The following is a 17,514-nucleotide window of genomic DNA, read 5'->3' on the forward strand; positions in this document are numbered from 1 at the left end:
AAAAACTCAGTAATATCTCATCAGATCATAAATCTTTAATACGGCTAAAGGGTAAATTTGAAATAAGCTACTCAAAACTCTCACTAAACAACAGATGCATCACATCATGCTTATTGCTTACTTTACAAGAAAAGACCACTTCCCAAAATTCCACTGCTAAGAAAAAAAATCCAGATAATTTCTGGGTGTGTGTAGGATGCTGGAGGAGGATTGAGGAAACAATCAAAACTTCCACACTGATGTCAAGGAGGATTTTAGGTGGAACTGCAAGAATTCTTCACAATGGAAAAATCTACAGTAAAAGTGAAACCGTACCCAACTTTTACATTTCCTTCTTTACTTTCAGCACAGTGACAACAGAATGACAAAATCTCAAAGTGCTATCCAATGTGCTATCTTAACTTCTGTTGGTCCCCTGATAAAAAAGTTTCTCCTTGTCGATGCACATTACACTGAAAAACTTGCTCAACACTTTATGACCGGTCATCCAGCCTCCTCCTCCCTTTTAAAACAAGTATTGGGGTTGCAATTCTTGCTGTTGTAAGGTAATGGAAAATATCAGAGGTGTTGCAAGGAGCAGAGCAAATTCTGCATTGAAAGCTTAATTTTCTCACCAGTAACTACCCTCAACCTCAACACTAAAAGCAGTTTTTTAATCTTTTCTTTCCATATTACTTTCGTTCCTGATAATGGCACTGTATGTTTTCAAAGTGTTGATGATTCTTTTAAAAATTTGCCATCCCCCAGTTTCAATTATCAATGAGCCATGTCATGGTGTTGCACTGGATGCAACTAGTACAACAGAAAGACAGCACCTTCAGTCAAGGAAACCCAGGCTGCATCTGCATACAGTCTGTGGTAAAACCGAGAAAAGGTTTTGACAACTTACACTGCAACTTCCCTTGAATATTTCACAGAGCACAGGGAACTTACTTTCCTCATGGAACCACTAATTTTCAGTAACATTTTTATGTCTCAGTTGCTCTTTAAGTCAATAATAGGAATGAACTATACACTGCAGCGATACATGGTTCAAAGCAACACTTAGTATTTTTAAGATATCTCGAGCGAGCTTCTTCAAAAGTACTTCATTTTTGTCTGCAGCATTTTCTGGTAAAGTCAATTTTTTGGGGTAAAATAAATTCCAGTCATTAATTCAGTAAACGTGCTGTGCTTCTGTCCAAACTGTTGTGTAAAATGGATATCATTACCATAATCTCACTAGGGACGAAGGGGAGATGTTATGCCCAAGGGCATTTTTAAACCCTGTAATTACTCCACAAGTATTTATTTTAATCTCTTATTGGGACATTCCGAGGTAATAAAAGGCCCTGTATACAAATATAAATCTGCCTTTTATTTCTTATACTGAATTTCTACAAAAGAGCTCTTGGCATTTGGGCAAACTTCAAATGAGCAAACTTTCTGCATCATCATGTTAAAATAAATAATGGTTAAGTGAGAGGCACAATATTGTCAAAAATGCTTAGATCAGGTTATACGTGAAATGTTGTGCCCAGTTTGATCACCAAAACATCAGTGAAACATTCAGGCTACAGAGGCAGTGTGGACAGGGGACATGAAGTTCATCCCGAGCATCAAATTGTTAAGTCATTTGGAAAGTCATGGGAAACCGGGGCACTTTTATTTGGAAAGGAGGCAACTGAGAGGGAATCTGAGAAGGCTGGAGAATACATTAAATGTTGTAGTTAAGGTAAATCAGAAGCACTACTTCAAGGTAAGGAAAGATCAAAGGACAACAAAGACAGGGAAAAGCTATTGAAAGGCCAATTTGGGACAGATAATAGGAAGATCATCCTCTTGCAAAGGAGTGATGCACACTCAGAATGTCGTTAGGATGGAGCAGTGGGAGCACAAACCAGAGACACATTCAGCAATCAAATTAAGAAGCATGACTGAAGGACTGCAAGTTCTCTTTCCCAACCAGGTAAGATGAGATGGATCAAGTAATCTACTGTTTTTATCTGGTGATCTTTTTAAAAATAAAATGGTGCTGCCAGATATACAGGTTTTCATTTTCCCCAGTGTGGAAAAGTGACATATCCTTTCTTCCTGTTTCAAAGCTTAACTTTTTAAATATATATATATATTTAAAATTCTAGTCAGCAAAAGATTTTCTGAGCAAAGTGTGCCCAACCACCTGAAACTCAAGTTGGCTCCTTTCTTAAAAAAGACTCATCTGCATTTTTTTCAGAAAAAAATAATGAATTGGGCAAACAAATGCAAACAGGATGCAATCATTGATATGTTAAAAATGTGATTGAAGACATGCTAAAACAGAGATGAAACTAATAAAAGCGGTAGTGATATATATATATATATATATGAAACTAAACTTAGATTTTAAAAGAAAGTTACATTGAATGAGCTTTTTTAAACTCATTTGTGGGATATGGGCATCGCAGGCTAAGCCAGCATTTATTGCCCATACCTAAGTGCCCTCAAGAAGGTGGTGGTGAACTGCTTTCTTGAGCTGCTGCAGGCCATGTGGTGTAGGTACACTAACAGTGCTGTTAGGGAGCGAGTTCCAGGTTATTGCTCCAACGAGAGTGAAAAAATGGATGGTAAGTGGCTTGCAGGGGAACTTCCACATGGCAGTGTTCCCATGTGTCTGCTGCCCTTGTCCTATCATATGGAAGCAGTCATGGGTTTGGAAAGTGTTATCAAAGGAGCTTTGGTGAGTTCCTGCATGTGCATCTTGTAGATAGTACACACCACTGACACTGTGCATCGGTGGTGGAAGGAGTGAATGTTTGTGGATGGGGTGCCACTCAAGTGGGCTGCTTTGTCCTGGATGGTGTTGAGCTTCTTGAGTGTTGTTGGAGCTGCACTCATCCAGGCAAGTGGTGAGTATTCCATCACACTCCTGACTTGTGCCTTGTAGGCTTTGGGGAGTCAGGAGATGAGTTACTCACTGCAGGAATCCTAGCCTCTGACCTGCCCCTGTAGCTATGGTATTTATATGGCTAATCCAGTTCAGTTTCTAGTCAATAATAACCCCTAGGATGTTGATAGTGGGGGATTCAGCGATGGTAATGCCACTGAATCTCAAGGGGCGATAGTTAGATTCTCACTTGTTGGAGATGGAGATGATCATTGCTTGGCACTTCCATTGCACGAATGTTACTTGACACTTGTCAGCCCAAGCCTAGATATCGTCCAGGTCTTGCTGCATTTGGACACGGACTGCTTCAGTATCTGAGGAGACACGAATGGTGCTGAACATTGTGTAATCATCAGCAAACATCCCCACTTCTGACCTTATGATGGAAGGAAGGTCATTGATGAAGCAGCTGTTGATAGTATTGACTCAATTCAGACACACGACCAGAATTTGGCAAATGAAATAATACTGTCCCCTAAAGGTTCACTGGACTGATTCCTGGGATGAGGGGATTGTCCTGGGATGTGGGGATTGTCCCATGAAGAGAGACTGAGTAGACTGGGCCTATATTCCCTGGAGTTTAGAAGAATGAGAGGTGATCTCATTGAAATGTACAAAATTCTTAAGGTGCTTGACAGGGTAGATGCTGAATGGGGAAATCTATAACAAGGGGTCACAGTCTCAAAATAAGGGGTGGCCATTTAGGACTGAGATGAGGAGAAATTTCTTCACTCAAAGGGTTTGGACCTTTCGTATTTTCTATCCTGGACCGCAGTGAATGCTCAGTTGTTGAGTGTATACGAGATCGATAGATTTTTGGATACTAAGGGAATTAAAGGTTATGAGCAGTGCGGGAAGGTACTGTTGAAGTAGAAAATCAGTCATGCTTTTACTGAAAGGCAAAGCAAGCTCGAAGGACCCAATGGCCTGTCCCTGCTCCCAGTTCTTATGTTTTGGAAGGCCAAATAACATCTTACACATGTAAGATTCTTTCTGAATCAATAGAGAGAAATTCTGTCAACAGTAATAAACGTGCTACCTTTTTAACCACTGCTTCACCTCAGCCTTTATTTTATTTCCTCCTGGACCACCCTGTTCCATTCCAATTTTCCTCCCTTCTTCTTATGAAGGTTCTGAGCCTTGGTGTGATATGGGTTCTATAGGCTGCAGCTATCCCCATTCTCCAAGTGATCACCAGTCATGCATGAAAGTGACCTGGAATTGTCCTAAAGATTGGTTCCCAGCAGGCTAATTGACCATGATAGCTAGGCCTCGGCCTACCCTCATCTGTGATCTTTCAAGCGTGTCAGCAGGTAGAAATCAGGGGGGCAAGAAGCTTGGCCGACTTTGAATGCCCCATGGCCCACAGGCTCTGAGGAAGCATGGCTAAGATCAGCAGAAAGCAGGGACTGAGCCCTAGCTCATAAATCTCTGTTGCATTTTGACCTTAGCAACATTAGTCAGGCAAGGCGTCTCATATAATTTTAGTCAGCATTTAGAATAGCAGCAGCCAGATATCCGCTGTTTTAAAGAGAGAGTAAAAGTTTCTGCATTGGAAAGCATAAGTGGACAGGAAAACCATGCCCCAACTGGGAGGAGTTTAACACTTGAAGTATCAGTGATGCGGCTGATTTACCTAGTGCACCAGACACCCCACTTCAGCCCAACTTGACTCTTATGTACACAGGAGTCGACACGAACAGGTAACAGTTTCAGCGCACTCAGTGCCCACCTTACTGAGGTAGTCATGAATGCTCATCGTAGTCAGTTTGCTCAGGTGCCCATTGAGCCCCAGCGCCATCAGCAAGCCAGCATACTCGTTGGTTAGCTCAGTGTTTTTCTGTCTGTTGTACACGATCCAGGCAGAGTCTATCTGGGAAGCTGGGGCTACCTTTAGTCCAGCAGCCACCCCATTGTGAAAGCTGGCCCAACTGGCCATGTTGGGCGGCACATCGATGTTCCCGCTGTTCAGGTCAACGGTCGTGTTTCGAGGAGGAGCTCGTCCTAATGATCAGAGAGGACAACGCACGACACCAATTAGCACAGAAAACAATGGATCATTTCTTGCCGACAGTTCACAGTAAAACTCTTCAAGTGAAATAGAACCGGTCATATCCTTAAAACCTCAACAACTTGTATTTAAATATGCATTTAAAATAGTAAGACATTGAGCTGTTTCACAATCAATGAAGTACTTTTGAAGTTTAGTCACTACTGTTATGTAATAATGCAACAAACACTTGCATTTATATAGCACTATTAATGCAGACACGCATATCAAGGTTTACACAGCCACGTGCTAACAAAGCAGATATTAGGAGGTGGGTTTTAAGGGGCTTTTTAAAACAAACAGAAATATAATCAAAGGCACAATATGTTTTGCATTGCAGGAGGGGAGGCTGCACCAACCACAAGATTCAACATACAACATTCATAACGTCTGAAGTAGGGGAGCAGTGAGTGTGTATAAGCACTTGTTTTTTTTATTCTTGCATGGGATGTAAGCGTCGCTGGCTGGGCCAGCATTTGTTGCCCATCCCTAACTGCCCAGGAGAAGGTAGTGATGAGCCACCTTTTTGAACTGCTGCAGTCCATGTGGAGTAGATACACCCACAATGCTGTCAGGGAGTTCCAGAATTTGGACCCAGTGACATTGAAGGAACAGCGATACAGCTCCAAGTCAGGATGGTGCGTGGCTTGGAGGGGAACTTGCAGTTGGTGGTGTTTCAACGCATGTTCTGCCCTTGTTCTTCTAGGTGGTAGAGGTCACTTGGAAGGTGTTGTTGAATGAGCCTTGGTGAGCTGCCACAGTGCACCTTGTATATGGGTACTTATGGCTGCCACTGTGTTGGTGGGCGAGGGACCGAATGTTTAAGGTGTGGGATGAGTGCCAATCAAGGAGGTTGCTTTGTCCTGGATGGTATTGAGCTTCTTCAGTGTTTTTGGAGCTGCACTCATCCAGGCGAGTAGGGAATATTCCATCACACTCCTAAACCTTCAAATTCTGGAAGCTTCTGGATTCAGAACAAACTAATGAGACAAGTGAGTATTTTGATAGCTGTAAGATTACAATGTGAAATGAGTTTGGTCAATCCCCAACTGGTCCCGAGAGTGCACAGCACAAAACTACCCTTAAATTTAACACAAGTAGCACTATGAAATCAGTTACACTCGAGAGGTCACAAGAATTGTTGGTGTGAAAAATGGAATACTCTAAATGGTGCAGCAGCAGTAATCTTACGAGGGTGAGGTCAAGCAATACTGTTGGGGCAAAGGTAGATGCAATAGGTCTAGCCTATGTGACATGGACACCGGGAAGGTTAGTGTCCTATTCCCTGGTTCATCAGTACAGATATCTGTCAAACACTGTGTACAATAAAAAATACAAAAATCTCTACAACTGCACATCACAGGTGATGGCATAAAATTGTCCCCCATAATTCCTTACGTGGTGAAATCCCACTCCAAATTAATGCCATTTGGGGACGGAAAATAATACATTGATCACATTACTCTCCATATTTCCCACTTCAATTTGAATTGGCAACAATCCCAGATTGCTAAAAGCGATGGTTGCCCATTTAAAAGAAACGCTGCTGCCTGCTTAATAAGACCACGAGCTGTCAACCAATGCCTGACGGGAGAACTTTCACCTCTTAATCAAAAGGTTTTAGGTTCAAGTTCCATCCAGAGACTTGAGAGCACATAATCTAACACTGCAGTGCAGTATTGAGGGGGTGCTGCATTGTCGGAGATGCCGTCTTTTGTTTGCCTACCATCTCACGTGGTTGCAAAAGATTCCTGGTTTCCTGGCCAATATTTATCTCTCAACCAGTATCAGTAAAACAGATTATCTGGTCATTTTTTTCTTGCTGTTTGTGGGACCTTGTGCACAAAATGGCTGCACGTTTCCGAAATTACAATAGTGATTATATTTCAAAGGAAAGTATTTCATTGGCTGCAAAGTGGTTTGGGGTGTCCTGGGATTGTAAGAAGCGCTATATAAATGCAAGACTTTCTTTCATGCTTTATCTCTTGGTATCATTGGCCCACTTCCATGAAATGAAGCTATATTGTTGAATCGTAACACATGGAAGTGAAAGCCACTGCTCGAGCAAAAGCGAGGAAATGCATTGCTCTGTCTCCCATGGACTAACGTTTTGACAGGGTTTATCTGAATTATAATAGCAATTTTTATTTATATAGTGCCTCTAAATTTAATAAGCAGGAGTATCATAAAAAGTATGACACCAAGCCACGTTAGATTAGATGACCAAAAGTTTGGTCAATGAGAAGGATTTTAAGAAGTGTCTTAAAGGAGAAAAGTGAGGTAGAGAGGCAGGGAGCTATAGGGAGGGTAACCCAGAGCCGAGGCAACCAAAGGCACGGCCACCAATGGTGGAGTGATTAAAATTGGGGATACTTAAGAGGTCAGAATTAGAGGAGCAGGGATATGAGGGTAGTGGTGCTGAAGGAGATTACAGAAATGAGGAGGGGCAAGGCCAGGCCATGGAGATATTTGAAAATAAATGCGAACATTTTAAAATCAAGATGTCTATTGACTGGAAACTATAAAAATGCCTGTGTGGGTGATGTGAAGTAGTACCGTTGTGAGTCTCCATGAAATACCAAAGACCGGCCAGGCCACTGAAAATAAAATTACAGCCTTTTTTTAAAAATAACTATTCGCTCCCTATTTCCTTTCCCTCCTCCCATTTCTTTAGTTCTCTAATCAGGACACTTCACTCAATTTGGCTGTGCCCCCCCCCCCCCACCCACCCCGGTCAAAATGTGCCAGTCCGACACCTTCGCTCCTACCCGCAGACTAAATATATTTACCATGTCTGTTTGCCGTGTGTTTTTTATGCAATGTTTTAAAAATTCATATTTCTTTAAAAAGGGGAAGTATTTCAGCGCAGTTTTAAATTAAGTGCAAATGTTAATATTACAATCCTAAAAGATACTTCCGGAAGTCAATGCTATGCAACAGCGATCATTTTGTCCAAAAGCTATCACCATGTTTTTGAGCTGAGACAAGTCAGGAAAAGATATAATAGCAATTACATTACAAACATTTGCTTTGCACTCCCCAGGTACAACAGAAGGTTTCCACATTTATCAACTAAAACAATTGACTTCAATTTTCTGATGTTGCTGATATCGGTAAAATATTTCTCCAGTTCTCTGGCTCCATGGGCCAGTGACTATAAGTTGAATATCAGCAAGCTATTCAACTGTATGGGATACAGTATCAGATCCAAGCCCAATTCCGAGTTCAATTTCAACCTACGCACAGGCCGGGCACACACTATGGACGCATCACGCGCATGCACAGGCGTGCACACACGCACATTCCTAGCATGGGTAGATAGTGATTCAGAGAAATCTCCCCCCTCAGGGGTCTCTGGAGCTAATTGTAGCAACACTAACACAACATCCTGGCTTGATACTAGCTACTGCAGAACAAACTTGAGGGTCAACCTCAGGAAGACACCGCTCAGCTGTTCAAATGTGTAAACCCTGGCCTGGATCTTGAACTTGCTCTGAATTGCTTTGTACCTTTTTTCACTGTGTGCTGAATTTGCTATTTGATTCAAATCAATGCTTTAGATTTAACCTTTTCTATTCCACTTGGTATCTTTTATAACCTCTATAAAGTTCTCCCACATTTGCCTCCTTTCCATAGTGAAAAGTCACTTTTCTCTAACGCTCTCTTTGCAAGGCAAGTTAGCTGACACTATTGCTGAATCTCCCCACTATCAACATCCTGGGGGGGTTACCATTGACCAGAAACTGAATTGAAGCAACCATATAAATACTGTGGTTACAAGAGCAGGTCAGGGGCTGGGAATCTGGTGGCAAGTAACTCACCACCTGACTCCCCGAAGCTTGTCCGGACTGTGATGGAATATTCTCCACTTGCCTGGTTGAGTGCAACTCCAACAACACTCAAGAAGTTTGACACCAAGCTGCCTGCTTGATCGGCACCCCATCCACCACTTTCAACAGCCACTCCCTCCGCCACCGACGCACAGTGGCAGCAGTGTGTATCATCCACAAGATACACCGTAGGAACTTATCAAGGTTCCTTTGACAGCACCTTCGAAACGCACAAACTCTACCACCTAGAAGGCCAAAAGCAACAGATGCATGGGAACACCACCACCTACAAGTTCCCCCCCAAGCCACACACCATTCTGATTGGAAATATATCGCCGTTCCCTCACTGTGGCTGGGTCAAAATCCTGGAACTCCCTTCCTATCAGCACTGTCGGTGTATCTACACTACATGGACCTCAGCGGTTCAAGAAGGTGGCTCACCACCCCCTTCCCAAGGGCAATTAGGGATGAGCAATAAAAATGCTAGCCTAGCCAGCGATGCTCATGCCTGTGAAAGAATTATGAAAAAACAAGGGGTCAGTAATGATTTGTAACTAGATAGCATTCTCAAGCACTTCGCAGGAGCCAAAAGTGACCAAAAACTTGCAGATTTTAAAGAGCTTCTGAAAAGAAAAGAGAATGGAGAGGTTTTGGGGTTGGGGAAGGTGTGGGGTGAAATTCCAAAGCTTAGTGCCTGGGCAGCTGAAGGCACAGCCACTAGTGGTGCAGTGACAAAAAGCAGGGATGAATAAAGGACCAGAATTGGAGGAGCTCAGAGATCTCAGAAGGTTGTGGGGCTGGAGGAGATCACAGAGATAGGGAGGGGTGAGCATAAGCGTGAGAATTTTAAGTTCAAGACTGGGAGCCAATGTAGGTCAGCGAGGGAGAGGTGATGGGTGAACGGGACCTCTTATCCCTCACTCCATAGTGTCCAGGACTTGGATTTTCCCTTGCCTGCTGGAAAGCCAGAACAAAGCTCATTGCTCGAGTGTTGCTTGACGATGTACTGGACCATTGCAGTTTGATGACCTTCAACTTGTTCTCCACTGATTTGTCCACTGATGTGTAAAAAAGCACACTGAACGCCTGCTCAGCTGCTGCTCCACAACTCACTCAACATCCTGACTTGGGCTTATACGGGCTGAGTTACAGAAAACAGAGTAATTAGTGATGAACAGTTGCTTTTCAGACTGGAGGAACGTTATTACTGGCATTTTCCATGGGTCTGTGTTCGGACCACTGTTTTTTTGACTTGGGTGTACAGGGCATAAATTTAATATTTAAAATTTGCAGATGGCACAGAACTTTGAAGTATTGTAAACTCTGAGGAGGACAGTTAAAACTCAAAAAGACCTAGACAAGATGGTAGAATGGGTGGCCTTGTAGATGAAACTTAACGAAGGGAAGTGACACCTTCTGGTAGGAGGAGAGGCAATAGAAAATAAAGTGTATAATTCTAAAGGGAGTGCAGGAGCAAAGGGGCCTGGTGGTAAATGTGCACAAATCATCAAAGGTGGCAAGGCAGATTGAGAAAGTGGTTAATAAGACATATGCAATCCTGGGTTTTATAAATAAAGGCATAGAATACAAAAGGCAAGGACTAGCATCCTTCCATCTGTGAGAGACAATGGGAATGCAGCCTCGGGACGTGAGGTCAGATGATGCACTTCTTTTGATGGTTGAGCAAGCCGATTTCGGAAAGGCAGAGTCTGCCACAAATGCTGAACGTAAATTTGTCCCTGGTCAGTGGTGTAGGATGATCTCTGCTGACGTCTTGTTTGCAGGGTTGGCATCTGCTTTGGAGCTTCTGAAACCTTGGGCAGGATTTTTCAGATGGCGGGGTTTCCCGCCCCACCAACCGAAGAGTCAGTGGGCAATGGATCCCCAACGATCATGGCAGCCCCGCAGCCGTTTAACGCTCCGGGCAGTGTTAATTGGCTGGAGGCAGGACTTCCACCCCTCACTGGCCGAAGTCCTGCCTCAGTGAGCTGCTAGCAGCTCTGCAACCTCACCAGCACCATTGGGAGGCAGTGGCCAGAACTGGGACTACAAGCACTCCCCAGATTCTAAGTCCCAGAATCCAGGTCCAGACAGGTTGGGGTAGGCGGGGGAGCAAACTGGGAAATTTTATTGGTGCCCCTCTGCCTGCAAACATGCGCAGGGGACCTACGTGTCGTGGTGGTGGCGAACTCCTGTTGCTGTTTGCAACAAAGAAACAAACAGCCAAAGAAAGAAAGGAATGGAGAGGACAAAAGCAAGGAATTTATGATGAGCCTGTACAAAATACTGGTTAGGCTGCAGCTGGAGCATTGTGCCCAGCTCTGGATACCACACTTTATGAAGGTATTTGAAAGGGTGCAGAAAAGATTTACAAGAACGGGTCCAGGGATGAGGAACTTGAGCTACAAGGAAGCTGGGGCTGTTATCCTTGGAGAAGATTAAGAGGGAGTTTGATAGAGGTGTTCAATGTGATGAGAAGTCCGGACAGACCAGATAGGGGAAAAATTGTTCCTATTGGTGGAAGGATCAAGAACCAGAAATCACGGATCTAAAGTGATTGGCAAAGGGAACAATGGAGACATGAGGAAAAACTTATGAGGCAGTGAGTGGTTAGGATCTGGAATCTTGTGGAGGCGGATTCAACTGAGGCCTCCAAAAGAGGATTGGATAATTATCTGACAGGGAAAAGGCAGGGGAAATGGGACCAGGCAAGCCAGTATGGGCATAATGGGCCAAATGGCCTCCTTCTGTGTTGTAACCATTCTTTGAAATTGTCATTCATTCATCATTGTTGGTCACTATCCTGGAATTTCGTGTCCAAATCACTGCAGGGGCACTATTAGTTCAAGGCCAATAGGAGTTCAACAAGGCCTCATGTCACTTTCTTAGGGTCACTCGGGATATGCATGAGAATTACATTGAGCCCACAGCACAGAAACAGGCCATTCAGCCTAACATTCCACACAAGCCTCCACCCACCTTTTTCATCTAACCTCATCAGCAGAACCTTCAAATCCACTAAATGCATCCTTACCAACATCACCCACATGCTGAGAACAAATGCAAAATTTGTTCCCACAGCTAGCTCAACATCATTCATCAAACATGCACCACTTATCTGTACTGACGTTCATCTGTCGCATGCAAATGTTTTCTAGATTCTTACATAAATCCTTGTGTGATTGAGAGCAGTGTACACAAAACAAATCCAATGCAGAAAATGCTCCAGGAGTTATACTTTGAAGCATTTAAAACTTGTTTCTACACTGCCCAAGTGCTTTGCAATTCACCGTATATGTCAAAACCAAACTTTTGCCACAGGAAAATTTCATACATTACAATCCAATTATATGCAAATGCTCAGGAACACAAGACCATAGCAGATTATCAAATCTGGTTTTAACCAAATTAGACAGTATATATTTGAAAAGTCACATAAAAGTGAAACCATTTCAAATATATTCTAAATTTTATAAACTGTAACCGTTAAGTATTTTTCAAACAAACAGCCAAGTGACTTGGCAAATAAAAAGTAAGTTAAATTTTGAAAAATATCCATCAACCTGCAGTGGTAAATAGAATAGCCAGTGACAATCAATTGTAAAATTCACTCTAGAATACTCGCTAAAACATTATCCAAGTAGTAAATTGATATCCCAAGGCCATCATTTCATATTCTGGGGGTTGGAGAGAGAGAGAGAGAGAGAGAGAGGGGGAAAGGGAGAGAGAGGGGGGGTTGGGGGGGGTGAATGGGCTGGCCGAGGGGAAGATGGGGGTCCAAGAGAGGAAAGAGAGTGACTGGGAAGGAGAGAGGGGTCAGGGTGGAAAGAGGGGAAGGAGGAAAGACCACAGATTAAAATGTCCTTCAAATTTAATAGCATACTGTAATCCCAAACCCAACTGAACCAGGGCGATATTTTCATTTCCCTTATCAGTCATCATGATTCATCCGAAACAAGGTTGCAGTATCTGAAGGTTAACTTTGAACGATGACAGTTTTGCGCTGTTGTAAGCAACGAGTTGTGATTGTCCACGAGTGTTATGCAGAAGGCATCTATAACCAGCAGTGAGGGCTGACTTTCAGTATGACTGCAGATCCAAACCCCAATGCATCTCAGGTATAAAGACGTGTGTCAACTTCTTTCTTTCAGTCAGGTGCCAGGTGGTTTTCCATACAACAACTTGTTGCAATATGTGAAACCAGCTGATTTCCAGGAAAGACTGCAAGGTGAACACCGCCACAACAATTTGAAGAACACTATACTTAAGAGGATTGGGGGAGAAATACGCACCGGTCAAGTTTAATTTTGGAATAGGAAGTGGCTCAGTTGGCACCGGATGGTAAGAGAATAGAGTGAACATCCCTCTTCCTGGAGGAAGTGCCATGGTTCGTTGGCACAGTTGTAGTAACCTGTCTCAAGAAGAAAACACTCGGATTATTGTATAAGTAATGGGCATTTGAAAATAAAGTGCAAGGTGTAACAGGACATTGTTCCCTATCATATAAAGTATGGTGATCATATTGTACAGACACATACAAGACAGAAAACAGCAGGTCATGGTAAATCTGATCAAGAGTCATACGGACTCGAAACGTCAACTGTGTTCCTCTCCGCAGATGCTGTCAGAGCTGCTGAGTTTTTCCAGCTATTTTTGTTTTTGTTTCAGATTTCCAGCATCCGCAGTATTTTGCTTTTATTTAAGTCGTGGTAAATGCTTGTTTCCAGGCTGCAGGATGATAGGCATAGATAGGTGTGCATAGAGCAAGGGACACAGGAACAGGAGAAAGGCCATGCAGCCCTTCGAGCCTGATCCACCATTCAATTAGATCATGGCTGATCTAATTCCAACCTTTTAATTTTTTTTTGTCAGGCAAATTACCAAAATTGAGATTTTCAACTGATCTAGCCTCAAAGAACAGAGGGAAAATACTAAAACATTTCTCCGAAAAAGATACACAATATTGGTGCAAAACATGGTCCTTTAACACAATTTGCAACACAGGTTAGGTCTCAAAATAGCTGCATGATAAAGCATAAATCAGAGGCATCGTTCCACGAGCCAAGTGGCAGTTGTTGGGGAGCACTGAAGGTAGAAAGAAAGAGAAAGAGGAAATTTAAAATTTCCACCAGGAATGCGTTTCATTTCTGAGTCAAAATGAGGTGAACAAAAGGGCAGACCAGTAATTTCCTGTTTATTGGAATCCAATAAACTGCTGTACTGAGGTGTGGATTATGTCAGAGCCCTGCCCAAACCACAGAAAGTAAATAGATCTGTCAAAAACAAGGTTCAGATTAAACGTTTCAGTTCGGTTCTCCCAATTCAGTATAACTAGTGGTTAAAGATGTGAGTAATTGAACCATGTAGAACAGGAAGGCCATAGGTTCAATTGCTGGCCTGTGCCAGATTGGTGCATCTCAGCCAGGTTTTCCACTCCTAATTTTTACTGGAGACTCGTGTGTGTGGGTGTTAGGGGAGGGCAAAAGCAAATTTGGCTGTGACTGCCCCACCAGTCCCCCGCCCCACCACGCCTTTCCCCACCACGGTTGAATCATTTGCCATCAATATTGCCTGAGCTCACACATTACAGAGTGGTCACTTGGAAAAGACACTGGAGGGCGATGAGCACAATAACCCAACTGAGGATGGATGCCTTCAGCAAGAAAGCTGGTGGCTGAAGAAGCTGATAAAGAGAAGGAAATGCAGGAGTCCATCCTTTGGTTCTCATCACTTACCTCAAGTCACATTAATAGAATGAAAGAACTTGTATTTATATAGTGCCTTTCACAACATCAGAGTGTCCCAAAGCCTTTTACAGCCAATCATGTGCTTTTGATGAGTAGGAAACACAGCAGTCAACTTACCCTCAACAAGCTCACACAAAACGTAATCAGGGGTGCTTTAGATGTTGGTTTAAAGTTAAATATATTGGCCCAAGCTCTTCTCCAAATAATGGCATTGCAACTTTAATGGCCACCTGAAGGGGTTCAGTTTAACGCCTCATCCGAAAGGCAGCACCTCCAACAGTACAGCACTCCTTCAGTGTTTACATTGAAGTGTCAACCTAGGTTCTGTGCTCAAATTTCTAGAGTAGGACTTGATCTCACGACTTTTTGGCTCAGAAGTGCGAGCTGACCCCTGCCGGATGATCACTCCTTATTCTGTCAGAAAACCGTGTCTAGCGCAATTCTTTGTATTTCCAAGTGATAATCTCCATGAGTTAATGAATGGGTCACGCTGCGTTCATTTCCCTTTTTTTTCTAACATGTTCTCTTTCTTAAATCTTTAAGCACTGCTTCCTGTTGCAGCATGAAAGAAGTTCATAGCACAGGAGCAGGCCAATCAGTCGATCATTGCTAGAGAGAAGACCCTAGCTGAGCAAGCAGGGAGATCACTGACTCTAAAACGTCCACAAATGTTGCTCAGAAACTAAACTGTGAGGAGCTGCTCAAAGATAGCACAGAATTATTCCCCCCCACCCCCACTACCAATGGGTGAAATTCCTGCCCTCCACTTGCCATCATTCAGAGACGACCCACGGAGATCTGCCTGTTGAATTGTGGACATTGGCCCTATTCCACTATTCCCATCACGCGCCACACCAGAGCTTCAACGTGCTCTCACGCCAAGCTGATAGAACTGTGACAATTGCAACTCTGATGACCTGTGTGTAAGCTAAAGCTCGTGTGTGATTGGCTTTTAAATGATTCTTTACCTGTTTTCCTTCTCTTCGATATACTCATGGTCACTAACTTCTGGCATCTGTACAACATTAACACGTACAGGGTGCGTGCTCTGAAGCAGGCGTCGAACCTCCTGAACACGCAGATCTTCATTCCAGATTAAGGACATCAAATCTTGATTCATGTCATTCATTCCATCTTCCTCCTCCTCAGCTTCATTCCCAGAGGCTCCGTCAGATAGCAACACGTGCCCAATAGCCTGCAAAGGCGATCGCGTTAGTATATTAGCAGTTTCTGGACATTTGAGAGAGGAACAGCTTGCAGACCCATCATGGCTCAGTTAACTAAGGTGGCGACTAACTTAGCCTTGCTGACCAGGAGGATCCTGCTGAGTTATCAAATCTGGGATGGAGTAGGAAGTTTTACAATTGGCCTCAGTGTCCTGGGTTCAGGAGGCGGATAAACACCCAAGTCTTCTACCCCTCTCCAGTTTCCAGTCAGCCCTGCTGTGTATGTGCCATGGATGTAAAGAAATAACACCCATGTTGCCTTCGCCCTCCCCTGTAGCCAGTTGTCATTCATGTAGAGACTCATATACGAATACTGAATGCTTGGGCAAGATAGTGTTGAGTGACTAGGTCATAAGAGTTATGCAGCATAGAAGCAGGCCCTTCAGCCCATCGTGTCCATGCCGGCCATCAAGCACCTATCTATTCTAATCCCACTTGGCCCGTAGCCCTGTATGCTATGGCGTTTCAAGTGCTCATCTAAGTACTTCTTAAATGTTCTGAGGGTTCTTGCCTCTACCACCCCCTCAGGCAGTGTGTTCCAGATTCCAACCGCCCTCTGGGTGAAAAAAAATTTCCTCAAATCCCCTCTAAACCTCCTAACCCTAACCTTAAATCTATGCCCCCTTGTTATTGACACTTCCACTAAGGGGAAAAGTTTCTTCCTATTTACCCTATCTGTGCGCCTCATAATTTTGTACACCACTATCAGGTCCCCCCTCAGCTCTAAGTGTAACAACCCCAGCCTATCCAGTCTCTCTTCATAGTTGAAATGCTCCAGCCCAGGCAACATCCTGGTGAATCTCCTCTGCAGTGCGATCACATCCTTCCTACAGCGTGGCGACCAGAACTGCACATAGTGCTCCAGCTGTGGCCTAACTAATGTTTTATGCAGCTCCAACATAACCTCCCTGCTCTTATATTCTATGCCTCGGCTAATAAAGGCAAGTATCCTATATGCCTTCTTAACCACCTTTTCTACCTGTGCTGCTGCCTTCAGGGATCTATGGACATGTACACCAAGGTCCCTCTGATCCTCTGTACTTCCTAGGGCCCTACCATTCATTGTGTATTCCCTGGCCATGTTAGTCCTCTCAAAATGCATCGCCTCAGGCTTCTCAGGATTAAATTCCATTTGCCACTGCTCTGCCCATCTTACCAGCCCATCTATATTATCCGGTCACGTCAGGCTTTCCTCCTCACTATTAACAACACCACCAATTTAGGTTTTGGGGAAATGTACCCTGGCCAGGAAACAATACCTTCAGGTGGAAGAGGGACAGAAAAAAGTAGCAGAGAAAAGGGGGGAATATACAAAAAGCAATTTGGAGTTGACGCCCCTTAGCCTTGGCCATGAGTTAAATGGGCCAGGAATGACAGATAGGTGTTTGCAAATACAATAGTTGCTTTTGACGAAACAATACCTTCATTTATGTTGAGTTTTGTTGACTGTTGACAGTTTACTGCTGAATTTTTCCAGCATTTTTTATTTTTATTTCAGGTTTCCAACATACGCATTTACCTTAATTTATATTGGTAGTATGAGGTCACTACAGCGGAGTGATGTATTATCATGCTGGAGGAATCAATTGTTCCACACACAGTCATCTGTAACCTTCAACATTCACCAGTTTCAATTTAAAGTAATCATTGCCTCTCCAGCAACAGTTCTGATGAAAGGTCATCAGCCTGAAACATAACTCTGTTTCTCTATCCACAGATGCTGCTGGCTTACTGAATATTTCCAGCACGCTCTTAT

At 43.4% G+C, this 17,514-nt stretch overlaps 1 protein-coding gene across 4 annotated transcripts in view; it reads right to left on the reverse strand.

Moving 5' to 3' along the window:
- anapc1 (anaphase promoting complex subunit 1) overlaps positions 1-17,514 on the reverse strand; it is a 222,829-nt gene that overhangs the window by 115,254 nt on the left and 90,061 nt on the right. For all 4 annotated transcript variants that reach the window (XM_078542651.1, XM_078542649.1, XM_078542650.1 and 1 more), the window contains 3 exons: positions 15,501-15,727; positions 13,078-13,196; positions 4,638-4,909 (listed from right to left, as the gene is read on the reverse strand). In XM_078542651.1, coding sequence (XP_078398777.1) covers positions 4,638-4,909; positions 13,078-13,196; positions 15,501-15,727 — 618 coding nt within the window. The remainder of the gene's footprint in view (positions 1-4,637; positions 4,910-13,077; positions 13,197-15,500; positions 15,728-17,514) is intronic.

This window comes from Cetorhinus maximus, chromosome 5 (genome assembly GCF_964194155.1).
Source record: "Cetorhinus maximus chromosome 5, sCetMax3.hap1.1, whole genome shotgun sequence".
In the NCBI taxonomy this organism is placed as follows: Eukaryota; Metazoa; Chordata; class Chondrichthyes; order Lamniformes; family Cetorhinidae; genus Cetorhinus; species Cetorhinus maximus.